This window comes from Emydura macquarii, unplaced genomic scaffold (assembly GCF_026122565.2).
Source record: "Emydura macquarii macquarii isolate MOO-44397 ecotype Brisbane River unplaced genomic scaffold, CSIRO-AGI_Emac_v2 contig_1876, whole genome shotgun sequence".
Classification (NCBI taxonomy): domain Eukaryota; kingdom Metazoa; phylum Chordata; order Testudines; family Chelidae; genus Emydura; species Emydura macquarii.
The window spans coordinates 20552106-20571684 of NW_027132013.1; the positions used below are offsets into that span (position 1 = coordinate 20552106).

The window sequence follows — 19579 nt, forward strand, 5'->3', positions numbered from 1 at the left end:
CCCACTATCACATAAACCTCTCTCAACAAGTGGCACCACATTTTACCTTCTGGTCTCCTAGCTATGCTCTATCCCTCCATTCCCTCCTCGCCTCTGCAGCCAGCCAGACTGTATGTACAAACATTTTACAATTTTAAACATTGATTTAAAACTGCTCTGTATGAGTGTGTTCCAGGCCTTAGCCAAGGTAACAGGAGAGTGGGAAGGGAAAACAATACAATATCCTGCACTTTAACACACACACACTCGTTTTCTATACAGAGTATTTCTCCACCCTGGCCCAAAGGGCTTGGTCAAAGACAGAGAAAAATGTCAAACAAAGGACAGTTTGCTTCAGGTAGGGGAGAAAATAAACTGCCATTAAGTTAAGAAGTCTCTTGTACCCAATATAATCCTCCTGACTAATGCAGACAATAGTTTCTCAATGCTTCCTGGTTTGGTCCTCAGACCTTCTTCTCCCACCCCCTAGTTGCCTAGCTCCATATAGGATGTGTTCACCCCATCTGATGCTCTTCATATTACATCTCTAATTCCTTTGCTAATCCCTCCACAAACCCTAAAAAAGGTATTTGATTCTCCCTGACAAGGCCAGCAAGCCAAAAGAAATGTGGAGTTGAGCCACACTGGTGATACGGTGAGCAAAACAAAAGTTAGGAACATTTTAAGAAAATAAGCAAGGAAACTTTTTAGAGGCTTTTTAAAAACATCATGGGCCAGATCCTTCATTTATGTAAACTTTCAGCTATGACAATACCCACTAAGGAATCAAACGCCTTAATTTTAAAACTCCCGTTCTGGTTGGTTGGTTGGTCTTTTTTCACACTTCTAAGAAAATCTGTCCTGGAATGAGAGAGGTTATTTGAAATGTAAAGGGTTTTTAGGGAGAAGATTGGGGGATTGAATATAATGGGAAGTTAACTTCAGCCTCAACTCTGGACCTATTGACTGGGGGAAAAAGTTTATCATGAAAAGCAGAACCAGGCATTACTGGCTGTCCAATGATTTTTGTGAAAGGATATAGTTAAAAAAAAAAAAAAAAAAAACAGATACGGGGAAACCATTTTAAAAAGCAGCTGCCTAAATCGTGTCAGCCAATTCTTCCTGTCCAAAAGGGCATGGTATGCAGTGACCCTCCTGAACGCCTGTGGCCTCATTTGTACATGCAGATATGATTTTTGCACAAGCAATTTAGGCAGACACCCATAGAGCTGGGTAAAGTTGCCCAGGATCCCACATGAAGTTATAACTTGGACTGGGACTGAGACTCAAGCTTGCTGAAAGGTTTGCAACCTTGTTGAGCCAGGTCCAAGTTTGGAGTTTGTAATGAAATGAGATTCACTGAGTTTCTAGTTTTCATTGCCACAGTATCCCACTGGTATAGTCAAAGCTATGGGGGAGGTGCTGCTGCAGTGCAGTCCATCAGCCCTTTCCAGGCCTCCTAATTCCTAGCAACGGGTGAACCTCAAAAGCTTCAGCATGGGGGGAGTTCAGTGTTAAACCCTAGAGTCTGGATGCTTGTCCCAGCCTCTTGGGACTGCACAGCTGGGCTGAAAATGTCACCTGCACCATCTTTTATGAAACTGGTGGGATCTCATTCTGGTCAGGCTGGATTCAAACCAAACAGGCCCTACTAGTTAGTATTCTGGCACTTCTGCTTCCAGGCCCAGCTGGAAGCAGGAAGTGCAGAATTGTCCCAGCCAAAGCAGAGATGTTCACTTTGTGAAAGATTATACAAACCCTTTCAAATCTCAAAAAGGTTCAGATGTGGGGCTCGGTTTGAGTTCTCAGGATAGAGATGGGTGGCCCACAGCTGCTAAATTCAGACTCAGATCAGATCATGCCCAACATTCAGGGTATTTGGTGCTGGGATGTTGGTTTGGCCCATTACAGAGAAAGAAACAGTCTCAAAGCCTGGTTCTGGGCCCAAACTTCAACCAAGTTTGGGTGGTTGGATCCAAAGCCCTTGTTCATCCCTTTCACCATTCTAATCTGAGAGGTTTGTTCTGAAGATAGGCAGCCACAAAGCTGGGATCCTTCAGCAATATTCAGAGCTGTGGTTTTGGTCAGACCCTTCTCTAGTTCTGGGCAAAGGTTCAGGTTGCTTATTTATGCCAAACTGATTCCTCTTATACTTGTTCCTAGTGTGACCAGGATTCTGCTCTGTGGCAGAAATGTTCATATGTGAGTTTCCCAACAGCTGTTTCACATTCCATGCCTAAAATCACCACTTTCCCTTAGGCTCTGCTGTTGCTCTTGGATGGAGGGAGGTGGAAGGAGAGACCATGCAGTTTCAGAACACAATGAGAAAAAGGAGGGTTTTTTTTGAATCCTAAGAAAATGTGTATGGAATTATAATGGGACAGGAGGCACACAGGGCAGCAGCACTGGGCCAGTCAGTTCCCATAGCTTCGGTTCACAGCCCAAATGCAGAAGAGCTGTACCCCATACTTCCAATGCAAGGTGGAAAAGGAAATGAACAGTGCTGCTACTGTGATCTAGGTTAGTAAGAGCTTTTAATTCTTACATTCAGACTCAGTGTTAAAAGACAGAACAAATAAGCTTACTGAATCTGTCAGGATGGCCAGGCATATCACTGGAATTAATTGAAACTCACTCAGGGTCTTGTCCCAGCATGCAGAGTCTCGTTTCTTTGGAGACCTGGGATTATTCAGTGACTGTCCTGACCTGTGGTTGTTTCAAAGTCCTGGTCAGGAACATGATATATGGTCTTTCCTGAACATTATAACTGAGGGAGGCATTAGGAAAACAAGTTTGTTGTAGCTGTGATCACACAAGACCTGACTCCTATTTCCGGATTGCTCTGTGCAGGATTTGCTTGGCTAAAGCGAGCCTTCTACTTCCCTTCCACCACTTCAGTCAGAAGTTAGTAGATTGGTTGGGATGGGAATGCCAAAATAATATTTCTTGGGAGAATGTCAAGGCCATTTCCCCCTAGACTTGAAGAATATAAAAAAGTGAAAATGTGAACATAGAGCGTGCGACAGATTCTCATATACAGTGGTGCACAATCCTCCGCTACTCCCAGAGGAAGGACTAGGGGCTTGATCCAGAGCCTACTGAAGTCCATCTAAAAAACTCCCATGAAGTTCCGTTTTTTCATGATCTACATAGTTAGTTTTGAGAGAGAGTTCTTCATGCTGGTTTTCTCTTTTAGTATAGCTGGATTCCTCCAGGGACTTTGTAGTTCTAAGGCCCATGGAAGAAATGTTAAAGAGCAAATCTTTCTGCCCCAATAGACTGGATATTGGGCATTGCCAGAACCCATGAGCATATGTTTAATGCATTTTAGTATGTTATGTTATCTGGTGTGCGTCAGATAAGAGCAGTGGGATAACCCCCAAATACACAAGTCATGGCCCTGCATGGAAATTGTGCAGCAGCTGAGAAATCCCCAGCAGAGCAGCTTCCTGTCTCGAAGCAACTTTGGGAGCATCCAAAAAAAAAAAAAATGCTACATTTGGGCAGCAGCACTGGGCCATTGCTTTCAGGTGTCGTTTGTTTGTTTGTTTTTTATTTGTTTTTTCTTGACTTGATACTTGCTTGCAGCAAAGATTTTAATCTAGATAATCTTATTTATTAATAATTATTAGCACTATTCTCAATAATACAAGTAATCTAAATTCTTCATCTCAGCCAATGGGGAACTTGGAACTAATAGTGTGTGTTACGTATTTCTATTAAGGGACAGGATATTAAAGTGACAGTCAGGCTAAAAATTATGGCTTAGGTCCATTTCTATGCTAGACAAGGAAGAAATGTGTGGGAGGCACAGAACCCATGTAGCGGCTCTTATGTCACTCTTACTTTCTGGGGCTGGTGAAGAGGAAAGATGGCTTGAGCAAGGCATCTCTGGATTCTGGCAATCAGTGCTCCGGGGCCCATGAATGTCAGTGCCTTGATTTTATTTAAACAGTAGTAAGAAGTAAGGGGGCCATTAAACAAAAATGAGATAGAGCTAAAAGTCATAAAGGGGATTGGTTCTCCCACTCCTCCTATAATTTGAGCACTGTTGACAATCCCTAGTGGCTGGAATGACCCTTTTTGTGGCTATTGTCTTTAGTGGGAAGGGCACTGAGTGGCATGGGAGTTAGAATGGATGAAATGGCATTAATACTCAAAAGAAGAAGTTTGCTCTGAGAAATATAAGCTGCACATGTTCAGGGCCTGTGCTGGAGTGGTGAAGAGACCCCATACACTCTCCTCACTACTAAACAACATCTCTGGGGAAACCTGGAGGGGGGAACAGTGTGTGAGAGCAGTATTTACTTGCTGTGATTGTGCTAGTGCAGGCAAGCCCTGTGACTTTGGAACGCTGTAGGCCAAAGGCGCTGCTGGATGGGCTTGGCAAATAATAAATACTCATGCAGCTTGAGTATCTTAAATACGGTATTTAGCATCTTGCTAAGGAGCCCACATCTGACAATACATCTCATCCAGTCAGGTGTTTGATCCTGCTGTAACAATGTTCCCTCTAAACTTTCCATATTCAACTCTTCACTCAAACTCCTGTGTCCTGGTGCACTTCATATGGGCCAAAATTTTTAAACTTGGGTGCCTAAAGCTAGACACTTGAATCCATATTAGGCATCTAAATAAATGTAGGCAGCTGACAATTCCCATTGATTTCAAAGGCAGTGGCAGGGGGTAAGCACCTCTCCAAAATCAGGCTAGATCTTTAGAGACCTAAATATGGATTTACATGTCTAACTTGAGACAGCTAAGTTTGAAGATTTTAGACATGTAAGATCACCTCCTGTATTCTACGACCCTGCTCCTGAAACTCCTCCAACCTAAATAGGGTGAATCAGAGATGCAGAAAGAATCTTTAATCTGGGAATTTCCTAGTTTTGATTGGTTGAAGTCAGAACTTTTATTATTTTAAATACAAGGTGGGTTTTGTTTTTGTTTTTTTTAAAAAAGGTATGTTGTATGTATACATGGGTGGGTGGGAGGACAAGAGACAGCATGTGTCTCCATCTCCCCGCAGGCCCTGTGGTGATGATCTCATTATGCCAAAGGCAAGTTTAGGAGAAATGCTGGGGATCAGTAATTACATGCTAGCTTTCTGTGGAGGATAATTTCAGTCTCCACAGTTGCCTTGGTTTGTCTGGGATACATAGTGACAAAACTACCTTTTACTTGCCTTTGGTTTCAGTCCAGTGTCTTTTTATGTTGAATCTTTATTTTACTCCATGGTCCCTTTCAACAGCTCTCCCACCAGGCCAACCCGCCCCCGCCCCCCGGCGATCTGTGCTCCACAGGGAGTTCTAGCCATGAAGGGCAAGAAAGGAGCAGTTCTGACCAATACTCTCTTTTTCCACAGAGGAAGATGAAGAACTTGTTCCTCCTGCTCACACTAACAGTGATGCCGCTTCCTGCATCTTCAGTAAGTTAAGGACATTTTCTCAAGAGGGGCTGTTTCCAGGGATGGGATGAAACTTGGGGTAGAGGGTTTCCACTTTGGCAGCCGAAATGTTTGTAGAGAACTTGGGATAACGGGTGTCCTGCTTGAAAATGGCTATATAATAACAATGTACCCTACATAAATGCACTTGAAGTTAATATTTGACTGATATACCCTTGATGTTGTATCTCTCCTCCATGTCTCCACCGAGGTCATGGGGGCCCAGCCAGCACACACACTGAGGTATATACGTTAGAAAGTCTATTCTTGCAATTTTAATAATAAGTCACTGGTAGGTATTTCTGTGGCTACATGGAATTAAACAATTTATGACCTAGACCTCATGGCTGTCATCAGTAGGGCTAGACCTCTCACCCTTCTGCTCCAAAACTACAGGCTTCTGCCACTTGAGATAAAGGAGAATCTCTGTTAGCTGTTGCAGGGCTTGTATCCTCTGCACCTCCAGCCAATAGCCGGGAACTAGATCACCTACACTTGAGCAAGTCTGATTTTCTAGTATCTAATAGAGGATAGTGGTACACGCATGTGCTAGTCATTGCATTAGAAGGTCTATCAGCTAGCTGCACTCTCTCTCCCTGCTAGCTGCTCACACAATTGGCTCAAAACCAGCACCTTTGGCCAAAAAAAAAAAAAAGCCAAAAAAGTTCATCCCATATGAGCAACACGTCACATTGTCCCGGAAGTGGGCAAATCACTGGGGATGACTTTAGGCAGCTCGTCTCTGGTATTATACACTGTGTCCTAAAGTCAGTAACTTCTCTTGAAAGAATATGTAATGGATGGAAATGGTGGTGTATCTGGAGGAGAGGGGAAGTTTAACAGCCTGTCCTTAAGTGTGTCTGTGGTGGGAGAGCCACATTGGATGCTGAAACTGCCCATCTACGGTGGTGTGAGGAGAAGTTTTTTAAGAACTGAGAGAGGAATGGAAGCACCAACACATTCAACTGGTTCTTTCCATGACAGATTAAAGGCATAACTCCTCATAGTAATAAAAAGAATTTCATGCTTAATTTGCCTCACATGGAATTGTGTTCCTCCTCCATCCCTCCTATCTGTGATTCTTGCGGCTGCAGAGATCAGTGAGAATTTGAAAATATCTGAATTGGAAGGTGCATTTAAACACTCTGCAGGAAGGACAGTTTTTCTCTAATGAAAGGTATTGTATCTTTGAAGTATGGAGCTCTCTTCCTCCTCTTCTGACATAGTAGGAGCTAATCACACAGCAGTCCTGCTGCTGAGGCAGGAACTGTTGTTTTGGTTCACTGTCGAACAAATCTCATGTAGAATAGGAGTTGGGTGACATGGTTGGTTATATTTGTAGAAAGGTGATTCAACCTTGTCAGAGTTGCATGGATCTCTGGAGTTAATGGCACCCGAAGGGGAGCTTGGAGAGCTGTTTAGTGACATGGCAGTGTGGGGAAAAAAACTAACCACATGAGGACTTCATTGTAGATACACAAACTCGTCTGTTGTAAACAGGTCTCAGCCTTTTGCCTAGAGACACAGAGAAGTTTTTCTGATGAATCAGAGCATAGGCAGTCCTCACTGCTGGAGGCTATTGACATTTCATGTTATAAAAATGCACAGTGTTCGGTCAAGGGTTGAGTAACAAATCAGGGCCCTTGCAGAAACACATCTGGATGAACACCTGTGATCACTACTGTCGAGCACATCTCTTCCAAATGGGCCATTAAACAGCTAATATCAGGTTACTGCTCATGTTCCTTCATCTATAGACGCTCCAAGTCAAAAGTCCATGCTCCACCAGCTGACATTGGCTCATTCCCAGAGTTCCTTCTTTAAAAGAGCCCCAATTCAGAACATTCCTTAGAGGTGCCAGAAGGATGGAACTTCAGGAGTCACCGTTCCATTTGCTGGAAAGCTAAACCAGAAAATGAATTAAAACCTTTCTACATGTAGCCTTCTAGAAGGGGCTAGCTAGCACGGAAGGTAACTCCCCAAAACACAAGCACACTTTTGCTGCTGTATAATTTAATAATTCTAAATAGTATTTTACTTCTTGAAACCTATTTTCATGTTTCACATATGTCATAAGTGACGTGTGTTCCTGCTTAGTCTCAAATCCAACATGTCTATATTATTGGGCATGTCTTTGCTCAGAATAAATGCAGGATTGGAAGAGCAGGGTACTGTAGGGAAGTACTAAGATATATTGACAAAACTTTGAGGGACCCAGAACTGAAATAGCGGGTGTATTGGCAGATCAGCTTGATATGAATTTGCAGAACTGTGCAGGGAATGCTAGGATTGAAACACTGTTGGGGTGTCAAGTCAGTAAAGATGTCCATTGCCAGAGCTGTGTAGGGGATTGAATAATACAGATGTTGCAGCTCAGATGGAGGGGTTCTGGTAGAGCTGTATGCGAGAGGCTTGTGCTTTGCCTGCCTGCACTATATTTGCCTTTTAACATTTTCATGGCAATAAAATTAATCAAATTAATTCTCCGGCCTCCCGCACCAATCCCTGAAAAAGAAGCTATGTGTCCTACCTTGCTCCCATAATGTCATTGGCTGATTGCTACAATTCCTCAGCTGAATGGGTGCATGGACAGGCTAGCATATGACAGCAAACCCCTTATGGCTTCATGGATTAGCAGTAAGAGGAGATGTGCATAAAGAGGATGTATGAAGGGGTGCTGAAAAAGGTGTATGTGGACACAGTGATTATACCCCTCTTTCAGTAGCTCTGAATGTTGTGGAAAATCCAGCTGTCTCAGCTCTGAGAAAAGTGAGTGGAGGTTGACGAATCATGTCATGGATCTGAATCTGCTCCCACTGAAGTTAATGGGAGTTTGAGCACTGACATGGCTGAGAGTAGGATTGGGCCCAGTGTGTTCCAAAATTGATGGTGTGCCTACCCAAAACTACAAAACTTTCTACAAAAAGTACAGTCTGCTGGCATCTGAAATTCCCCGGAATCATTGGCTGGGAGGGGGAATTTGGGGAGAAGCCTTCTGACAATGAACCACATGCCCTGAAGGACACATGTTGCCTGCCTGCACTGACTGGATGTGATGAAGTTGCTTTAAAACAGACTGCCTACAGCGTAGGTGGAGCTCAAGAGCATGGACTTAGAAACAATACTGGTAACAACAACATGCATAGAATTCAACTGGATTTGAGCTGCAGGCAGGGATTTGTGCATATATGAACAGGACTCCCTTAAACTGATTTGATTGAAGAGGGTATCCTAGTGGCTGCTGTTTTCCTTCTTTTCTCCCTTTTCATGGTCCCAGTTTTAGTCTGGAGTAGGCAAACTTTTTTATTTTAATGACATCAACTGTTAGACCAGAGAAAGCAGCAGATAACAGGGGCGCTGGCAGGGCCATGATCGGGGGGACAATTGAGACTGTTGTCTGGGTCTAACCTCAGCAGGGTGTCTGAGATTCATGGCCAGAGTGAGCTGGATTTAGCTGCTGCCTGCAATAGGCAGCGCTAGGAGGAACTCCTGCTGCAGCACCAGCTGCCTACTATGAGTTTCTCTCCCAGTGCTCCATCCCCAGCAGCACCTGATGTCCCAGACTTTGCCTCTCCTCCTGGCCAGCCAGAACATGGAGATGCTGGTACCAAGCAGAACCTGCAGGATCTCGCTCTCTCCTCTACCCCACACACAAGGGACCCCAGGCTCCATAGAGGGGACCAAGAAAGGAGACCACCTCAGTTACCAGCATCTTCTCTGTTGTTTGTATTACTGTAGTGCCCAGGTGCAGGATACAGACCCATTGTGCTAGATGCTGTATAGACAAGTGACAACGATGACAGCCCCTGCCCCCTGCAGCTTACATTCTAGGTGTCAGACAAGACAGGACAGATGGACTACACAGACAAATGGAATTTAAGATCCTCCTCATTGTAGACAAGGCCCAAAGCTGCTTCTATACTAGGAAAGTTGGGACCAATGGTAGTAATGGTGGAGGCTAAGATTGAGGCATTTTTATCCCTGACTCTCCGATCAGGGGGAGATAAGACAACAGCAAAACTGTCTGAGCTCTGTCTACAGAACAGCTTCCACCATTGCTATGGCATGTGGAGCTGTGCCTCTGGAAATCAGAATGAATTTTCCTACTGTAGACAAGGTCTCAGATGGCAGTCGGTCTCTCAAGGTCTTGCACATGAGTAATCCTTCCCTCTTGGCTATGCTGGTTTTAATGATCATGCTGAGGGTTGTTCGGCACATAATGGGCCTGATTTTCAGCAAGGCCTCATGCTGGCTTCCATTTTTGCAGTGTAATTTTGTGCCTACAAATAACTGCTCTCTGTTTTCTGCACCCACATTTCCTTTTGTGCCAGATTACAACCCGTGTACCCATGCTGGTGGCAGTTACTCATCAAAGCCGTCCCACTGAAGTCACTTGGGCTATTCCAGTGTGTAAACTGCTCATCACTGTAAGGGGTTTATGATCTGGCCATTCAGGTAGGCTGTTCTGAGGCCTGGTTGAAAATCCTGCCCAGTGTGCATTAATCAGGAGATTCCTGTTTTCCACTGGTATCTCTACATTTACACCTACATTTATAGGTTAATGTGATGTTCTTTTATATGGTGCTTATTACTTCTGTACCATTTAGTGTTTCATCTCCTGCTGTCACCATCTTGTTCACTCTACCTTGTTCTAGTTGTTCGTGTTTTGTTCGAATGCATTTCCTTGATGACTTTTGTATTATTCATAATAATAATACTTAGAACTTTTTGCCTTGAAAGCTCTTTATAAACATGTTGTGTCTTAGAGGCAAGAACAATAAGGAGTTAAGACAAAATTACCAGAAACGATTGTCTGGGTCCAGCCTGAGCCGGGTGAGCCTTGCTGCCAGAGTGAGCCGAAATTTACTTGCTGTCTACAATACACACAGGCAGCACTAGAAGACAGAAGATGGACTCCTGCTTGCAGCATCAGCTGCCTGCAGCACTCTGTGTTGAGTGCTTTCCTTTTGCCTGTTTATATAGGACAGATGCATTTCATTCTTATTTGCTTTGTTTTAGGCTATTGGTGTAGCGAGCTGTATATCCAAAATCAGTCCATCTACAAATACTGAGATAACTGCACTTGTCATATTTCTACAATATAGGCCTGTGAGACGCTGAGCACCCTCAACTCTCTTTCAAGGCAATACGAGTTGAAGGATCAGCATCTTGTAGGATTGGACCTTCAGTCACTCAGGAAAATGACATGCAGATTATTATTACTTAAATTATTGTAATGCTCCCAAAGGGGCTAGGGTTTTTCCAAGTGCAGAGGAAGACATGGTCCAAGCCCCAAAGACCATGCAATCCATCACCTGGGGTTGTGCCCATTAACACCATTTTTTGTCTTTGATAACGTCTTTGTTTCTCAGCCAATTATTATGGAAACATAGCAAAGTCACACTCCTTGCTGGGGACGCCATACATGGGCAAGAATGGACTCTCAGTGAATCCATTATGAAATAACCTAAGATCAACACCGAAGGATCAGAATATTTTTGTATTGAAATAACTGTTCCCACAAACCCACAATCCGATATCTCCACAATAGCCAAATGGAAATGTTTGCCCTTGGTTAGATTTCAAGGGTGTATCGGTATAAAGATACACTTGATGCAAGGAACTGTTTGCTAACCTCAGTTAACAGATTTAGCAAACAAAAGCATGGGGAAAGCTAGCTAAGAAATACAAAGATCAAACTAGATGTGATAAATGATCTATGCAGACTCTGGGCATGATTGTCGTTTTATGCTAAGATGTTCTGCATGCCTTGACAGTGAGACGTAGGGAACCAAGTCCAAGTTAATCTTTAGCCACTGAAGTTGGTAGCCATACCTTCTCTTCCAGCCGATAACATTGTGCAGCCAGTCCTCCAGGGTGGGGGCACTTTTCATCACCTCTTTGTTTGGTAATAAGCTTATGTGCCCAAACAAGCAAAGTTTGTATCAGATCTACATAGAGTCTAATGATTGGATTACTGGGTTCAGTAAGTTCCAGTAATCTTGTAAACCCAGTAATTTCGGCTCAAGTAACATTTTTTGGATGAGTTTCCAGGAAGGAGTTTTGAAGAGCAGTTCACAATGTTTAAAGTTGCCAACTGAGCAAGCCTGATTAAATACAGTGCCCGCTGCAGTTTTTTTGGAAAACTTTTAAAGGGTCCGATTCAAAGTTCTTGGAAGCCAATGAAAATTTTTCTGATGACATGGATCAGGCCCTAAATGGCTGAAAAGTAGGGCCTTAGAATGGATTTGCCTTCTTAGCCATTAAGTGATGCTATAATTATAAAACCATTGTGTCTTTAACAGGAATTTTATGCCTGGTATATGCCCGTGCTCTGCCTGCAATATATAGTACAGTTTAAGCCCTGTTGCTCCCAGGTTATTAGAGGGACAAGGTGGGTGCAGTAATATCTTATATCTCTTATATAAGTATCATTTCTGTTGGTGAGAGAGACAAGCTTTCGAGCCACACAGAGCTCTTCTCTGAAAACTTCAGAGAACGCTTGTCTCTCACCGGTAGAAGATGATACTTATAAGAGATATAAGATATTACTGCACCCACTTTGTCTGTCTGAAGTACACAGTCTTCTCTCTTTACTTCTCTATCTGTCTGTCTCATGTGCCTGAGCAGCTAACTAAGAAGTCCACGAAGGGCTTTCTCCAACTCCACATACATACTGACACCATTCTCTGTCCCTCCCAGTTAGGTTTCATATCTTCTCCCCACAGTGCCTTGTACAACAGGTCCTTCTGTTTTGTATCCTGATCGTTTCCTGGATTCCTTAGAGTACTGTGTATATTGGAGTTGCTCTCAGAGGCAGGGTGTGTACAAATCCTCATGGGAGCTAGACGCATCACATTTACACACATTGTATCATAACATAAGATCACAATGAGCAATGTCATCATGTTGTGGTGCCAGCCTGCAACAGCTTGTTCTTCAGCAGGAACTCATGCCTGGAATGCAAATGGCAGAAGAGGTCTGGGTACAGGGAAATGCCAGCTTTATCAAGAGTTCACATGCCTTCATTGCACAGGTGTTGCAGTGGCAGTCTGCACACAGGGGGTTAGTAGCCTTTTGCTGCCTTTTGCTGCCAGCCAGTAAATAGCCTAAGATTTGGCTACCACGTATGTTCATATTTAAAGTACCAGGGAATGTTTAGGGAAGCTTTGGATATATTCCCAAAGATACAGTCACCTTTGCACCACTCCCTTCCTGAGCTGTACCCAAGAGAGCCTGGATGCAGTCCAGACTCTGGGCCCTTAAGAGGGATGTAACCATTAGCAGTAGACATCCTGGATTCATAAATACCTGCCAGCCAAGCTTGATTGCTTTTTGGATAGAATTATACAATTAAAGGACAAAGGAAATGGAGTGGTTGTAATGACAGCTCCTGACTCCTGTTGCAACCTGTCTCAGCTCCATAAACCTCTGGGTAGCAACACTGGCTTATTGCCCAAGCAGCACACTTAGCCCCTCTCAACCACAGGATTTATAGAGCCCTATGGACACAGACCTGCAACCCTCGTAACAAACCTTCTTTTCAATTACCATTCTAAATCCAGAATGTGTTATTGCTCCAGGACTCCCATCTCTCCCTGTGGTGCAGTTGTCTCTCCTTTCTTTCTTCCAATTAATTTCATAGTAATTAACCTCCTTGCATATGTGCAATCATTATTCCTTATCAGCATATCTTTCCCCTGCCAGAGTTCCACACCCTTCTTTGTACAGATCATGCTGACTGCAGTAGACCAGATTTCCTCCAGCCACAATATTTTATATACTTCTGGGGCAATGTTCTCTTACTGATAGCATGGCACTTAGTACCAGTAGCTTATCCTAGTCTAAATTTAGGTTCCCTTGACACCCGTGCCTCATTTATACCATCTATAATACAAAAATTATTAGGGCTATCAATACTGATGCCTCAGAGCATGTGGTGATCACCAGAGATAGTCAAGAAAAAATGTCCCTCCATAGAATCATATTGCCGACATGTGCATTGGAAGTGTTTTATGCCTTTCTCTTAAGAATCTGGCCTGGAGACAGGATATAGGAGTAGATGGTTCTATTGAGCTGGGCTGGGATGGCCTACATCAGCATATCTTTTGCCTTTTGGGAGAGAAAGGTGAACATCCTCAGGAGCTGGGATTCTTTCTAGGAGGCAGCTGAATGGATTGAGTGTGGATAGAGTTGGCCTGTATGGCTACACTGCAATAAAAGACCCATATCACGGTCGTGGTGAGCCCAAGTCAGGTGACTCATGCTTGTGGGGCTCGGTCTGTGGGGCTATAAAACTGCAGTGTAGATGTTCAGGCTTGAGATCCCGTGTGGGTGTGTGTGTGTGTGCACCACTAGATGCTTTTTCCAGTACTTAAGGTTTTTCTTTCCCGGCTCATGTCCATTTTTCTCTATCTCCTTACCCATTAGCAAGGGACAGGCAATGGCGATACCTTTGCTTGATATAGCATGGTGTAATTGTTTAGTTCACTTTTACTGCTTTTGTTCTCTGTCACCACGTTCACTTGAATGTTTGGTTTTTGCAGGCCCGCAAGGCGAAGCGGCAGACTGATTTCTGGGGGGGCTGGGGAGAATGGAGCGAGTGCAGTCGGAGCTGTGGTGGGGGCATCAGCTTTCAGCAGCGGCGCTGCTATTCGCAAAGGTGAGGGCTTTCTTCTTTTTATGTTACTGAGCTCTTTCTCCTCCCATAAGGAGCATCACCAGGTAGCTCAGGGCAGCTTCCCAATGTCTCTTGGTGAAATGAGCTGTCACTCATTTATCAAGGGAAGTTTGGTTTCTCTTATTCTCTGTATGAAAATAAGGCTAAATCTGTTTTCTGAAAGGCATCTCAAATAAGCAGCTCTCCCTGCAGTAAGTTCATCTAGGTGAAGTGGAATGTATTGTGTATAAATAGGATGGATCTGGGAGGAGATGTTTGGATCCAGAATGGGGCCAGATCCTCGGCAAGGGTAAACCAGCATAGCTCCATTAACCTCAATAGAGCTTCCAGTTTCAGCAGCCTAGGAGCTGACCTAAAGTTTTGCTCTTAAGGTTTGGAGTGTGGATTCAAACCTCAACAAAAGCTAAAATTTGGTTTTGATGATGCCAAAATTGCAGCAGCTTTTCTGTCAAAATTTCAGCCCTGTAGGAAGCCACCGTGGCCTCCCACGGAGCCAGAGCCTGGGGAAGGCCCAGAGAGCTCTGATTGGCCTAACGCACACCCGGCCCCAGAGTCTGCCCGGCAACAGGAGACCCGGGCCGTGATAGGGCCACGCGGCCAGGCCAATTGGCAGCCGCGGGGCGGGGCCCCAACAGGAAGGGGAAGGATAAAAGCCTGGCCCCTGAGCTCAGTAGGACCCAGACTGCTGCCGGAGGCAGACGTGCTGCCCCGCCAGCAGAGGCCTAGGCCAGAGCCTAGCCGCCGCCGCCGAACCCCGGCCCCACCTGGGACTGGGGACTGGATAGGGCCCTCGAGGAGCTGGACAAAGCAACCCGGCCAGGACGACTGGGCCGAGTTGCCCCGAGCCCGGGGCCGTGCTCTGGGACCACCTGACTGGACCGAGACCCCAGAGCAGCCCGAGTGGCGAACACCCCCGGAGGCCGGGCCAGATCTGGAGGAGCTGCCGGCCGCCGAGCCCCCCCCTGCAGCGGGCCAGGACTTGGAGGAGCTGCCCGAGGCCGAGCCATTCCCCACCTCCAACGACTTGGAGGAGCTGCCCCCTGAAGAGGAGCTCCCGGACTTACCCCCCATTGATGAGGAAGGACTGACGGCGCTAAACCAGGTGGACTATCCTAGGGACACGGAGGAAACAGGTACTAGGGTCAGTGGGGAGGAAGTGGCCCAGGGACAGCCACGGCCTGTGGCTGAAACCGCCGTATAGCCGGTGTGTTGCGGCGGGAGCCCCGCCGGCACAGTGGCAGCCGCTTCTGCCACTACTAGGGCCCTGGGCTGGGACGCAGTGGAGACGGGCGGGCCTGCGTCCCCCTCCCCTTCCCCTCGTCCCTAGCCACCCCCAGGAGAATTGCTCTCCTGACCCCCGCTGAGCGATCTGCCTCTGCTCACCCTGCCTAGGGGTTGGGGCACTAGACTCCTGGTTCGCTCACCTTGCCTGAGGCCTGAGCGATCTGCCTGCTCACCCTGCCTAGGGGTTGGAGCAATAGACTCCTGCTTGCTCGCCTTGCCTGAGGCCTGAGCGATCTGCCTGCTCACCCTGCCTAGGGGTTGGAGCAATAGACTCCTGCTCGCTCGCCTTGCCTGAGGCCTGAGCGATCTGCCTGCTCACCCTGCTAAGGGTTGGAGCAATAGACTCCTGCTTGCTCGCCTTGCCTGAGGCCTGAGCGATCTGCCTGCTCACCCTGCCTAGGGGTTGGAGCAATAGACTCCTGCTCGCTCGCCTTGCCTGAGGCCTGAGCGATCTGCCTGCTCACCCTGCTAAGGGTTGGAGCAATAGACTCCTGCTTGCTCGCCTTGCCTGAGGCCTGAGCGATCTGCCTGCTCACCCTGCTAGGGGTTGGAGCAATAGACTCTTGCTCACTCGCCCGGCCTGAGGGCGAATTAACAAGACTAATCCCTCGCCAAGAGTGAGCTATTCCCCTTGTAGGGAGCCACCGTGGCCTCCCACGGAACCTGAATCGTCTACAAGCCCAAATATCTTAAATCTTGAGAAACCAGCTGTTCCCACTGGATCCAGATAGTAGACCTTTTCCAGTATTCAGTCCTATCCATATCTAAAATTATGATATGTGTTCAGATCCAGGAGAACAAATCCAAACTGCTCCGTATTCAGGGAGAGAGAAGTTCTTTTCTGAGGTTATCGTTTGGGGCCTTCTCTCATATATAATAGAGTCACAGTTAAACTCCATTACATAGGAAGGTTTTGACATAATTTTCATTATAAACCTGATGGGGATTTTCTTCTAATTTTCTGAACAGAGCTCACTTCAGTCTGAAATGTCCATGCTAGAAGAGAATGACTTCGTTGGCAGGGTTGAGGTTAATTGGACAAAAAAAGTTGAGTTTGGAGCACAAGACTAGGATGGCAAAAGGGTGTCTTTCTGGTTGGGATTATGAGACTCTGAAAGACCTGTGGGGGAGAGGTGCACAGCACTGTGCCTGTCTTTCTCCTGAGAGCTGAAAGCTGTGTCTATGCTAAGATTTTTCAGACTAGGGCTGGTGAGATATTTTCAATGGACATGATTTTTGATGACACGGTATTAACAGTGCCTGAGACATATCCACATTACTGCTTCCTTTGGTGAGGCAGAACCTACTGGGAACTGTGGGCATGAAATCAAGCTGGCCAGAAAGGGGGAAAATCTTTTCCTGCAAAAAAAAAAAAAAAGAAAGATTCATGTTTTTGAAGAAAATTTCATCCCAGATTGGGAGAAAAAGTCAAAAACACAATGTTTGTTTGTTTGTTTATTTGGTAGGAAGGGATTTCCAGAAAAAATCTGATTGTCCTTCAGCAAAACTGAAATAACCTCTTTCTGCTGCCTACGCAGGGTCTTATCAATTTCACTTTCTCCTTCAGACAGAAAGTAAAATTGACAAGGCCCTTCCAGCCGCTGCTGGAAGCCTGAATGCCCATGCTCTCCACATCCCCAGTGCTCAGCCTTCCTGCCACCCTCCGCCCTGGCTGCCTGTCTGGTGGGAAAGCTGAGCCACCCTGATTTCCTCCTCCCTGCCGTCAGAGAGAGGAGTTGGGGGAGGCTCAGAGCCAAGAAGTTGAAGAGCAGGGGTGCTTGGCCTCTGGCAGCCTCAGTCAGATTCTCTTTGATGAATCCTTCAATTCTCTCCAAACAGAATTTATTTGGAAATCTCTTCCCATGAAGAATTTTGCATTTTTTTTAAGTTGTCCACTTTCCCTCTCCCCGACCCCCACAAGCACGCACGCGCACACACAAAATGACATTTTTCACAGGAAGGGATTTTTATTTTCTGGCCAGCTCTATTTCAGAACCATGATTCCCAGTAGGTGCCGCTTCACTTGCAGAAGCCGAAAGGTAGCCATTGTTCAGACACTGTTAACATTGTGCCATCTAACCTTCTAAGCAGGGGTAGATAGTATGGCGGTAACAATGACTGAACCTCCCTGAGCAAGTAGAGATGCCCCCATTGATAATGATGGGTCTGAAAAATCCTTCTGTAGTCAAAGCCAAAAAGAACATAAGCCGAAATAGGCAGCCTCCTTTGTGCTCCTCAACCTCCTTTTTAAAGAAACTTTTTATAAGAGTTCTGGTTGTTCTGCAATATTTCCAAAAACAATATCTCCAAGCATGCCGCTTCCCTTTGTTTCAGGATCTGGCCTATGTCTCTCTCTGCTGACTCGGCATTCCTGGTGACCTGCCCTGCTGTCGCACAAGAGCTGAGATGATGGACAGAGAGATTAGCAGGAGGGGCACAACGGATAGCTTTTTCAAATCCAATTTCTCCCTGGACATTAACTCGTTAGGCATTGAGCTGTATCTCTCTCCCTCCCCTTTTGGAGAGAGTCAGATATAGAATCAGGGAAGACAGTTGCCTCCCTTCCCTTTGGCACATTCTGTTCTCCTGCTAATGAGTCCAATAACAGCGTGAATGTAAACAGCAGGGTGGTTTGAAGTGTGCACACACACTGACTTCATATGCATTGCCCTCCCATCCAGAGACTAGTCCTAATCACCCCAGGTAAACATGCTGTACCACACAGGTGCTGGTAGATACATCTAGATGCGTGTTAATAAAAAGCCTGACAAAGAACAAAAGAAACTGCCTTCACTAATTGGTGAATAAAACATTGCTCCTAGAAAATTTAAAAACCACACCGTGGTAAAACAAAGTGTGTACCCTACCTGTATCTATAACTATATCCACAGCAAGAGAATGTACTGAGAGATACTGGATCCAGTTTTGTAAGAAAAAAATAGGATATCTTAGGTTGTTAGCTCTTTGGGACAGGGAATGTGATTAGTGCTGCACGCTGTGCGCAAAGTGCTGGATAAATTCAGTGTTGCCTTGGAGATTATTAACAACAACAACAACGAGGGTGATATTTACAGTGTCTTCAGAACTACTTCATGTTGTTTCTCTGTCTTTCAGGACAGATGGTGGGTCTAACTGTATTGAACCAACTCGAAACTATCGCTCATGCAATATTCAGGTACTGTGCCCAGTACTCTCTCTCCTTCCTGCTGCTCCCTCTCCTTGAGGAGCTTAATTTTGTTCAGAAGCCGTGTGATGAGCCTGCTCAGTGCCGGTGGGATTTCTTCTCCTCCCCAGGAACACCAGTGCCAATATTGCTGGTGAATACTGTTTGCTTGGGAGTGTGCTCACAGATGAGTAGGCCACAGACTAGAATTTGTGCAATAGATTCTGGGCACATACCACCTCTGCTTGGTGATTGCAGCATGTAGAGATTAGTATAGTTACAATTATCTCACCCTCAGTTTTCTGAAAATCCCAGTGTCCACTCGCTACCTTGAGAATTCCCTCTGTTAGGCAGAGCCTATTCAGAGATTCCCATCACATACGGATCATCCAGATTGCATTTGAGACTGGGGGGAGTGGGAAGACAACATGAGAAAAGGTTTAGGGCTCTGGGGTTGAATCCTGTGACTGTGAGATGGGTCTGGATTAGTATGGACAATGCCATGGAAAGAAACCAGGAAACACCCATACTGTTGATGTTCATGGTTATAGTTTGATCGCATCCAAAGACTTGTCTGGGAAGAAGCAGTTCCCTAACCACCTAGATAAGAATGAAGCTGGCCTGTCCTGGTGACAGAGTAATGCGGAGACCTGTCAAAGCTGCATTCAGGAGTGACTTTGTCATTCCCAGTCTGTGAGGAAGCTATGAGGAACACTCCCCAGTGAGATCCTTTCCTTTATCCCCCTCCTCCCTGTGAGAACTTTGTGCAACTGGGTTCTCTCTTCCCACACAGAGCTGCCCTGAGGGCTCCAGGGATTTTCGAGCAGAGCAGTGTGCTGAGTTTGATGGGACGGAATTCCAAGGAAAGAGATACAAGTGGCTTCCTTATTATGGAGGTAACTGGTACAAGGTTTTAATCTTATTCGATGGCTCTCACCTATACCTTTGGGGGTATTTGGCTTTGCCTGAAAGTAGGAGGTCTTTGTCTAAAAAGGGTCCTAAATGCATAGGTGTCTGTCCTCTTCTG

At 45.6% G+C, this 19579-nt stretch overlaps 1 protein-coding gene across 2 annotated transcripts in view; it reads left to right on the forward strand.

The window, feature by feature from the left end:
• Positions 1-19579, forward strand: part of PAPLN (papilin, proteoglycan like sulfated glycoprotein) — an 81162-nt gene that overhangs the window by 23161 nt on the left and 38422 nt on the right. For both annotated transcript variants that reach the window (XM_067557863.1, XM_067557862.1), the window contains exons 2-5: positions 5345-5407; positions 13972-14087; positions 18504-18564; positions 19346-19448. In XM_067557863.1, coding sequence (XP_067413964.1) covers positions 5351-5407; positions 13972-14087; positions 18504-18564; positions 19346-19448 — 337 coding nt within the window. In that variant the 5' untranslated portion in view covers positions 5345-5350. The remainder of the gene's footprint in view (positions 1-5344; positions 5408-13971; positions 14088-18503; positions 18565-19345; positions 19449-19579) is intronic.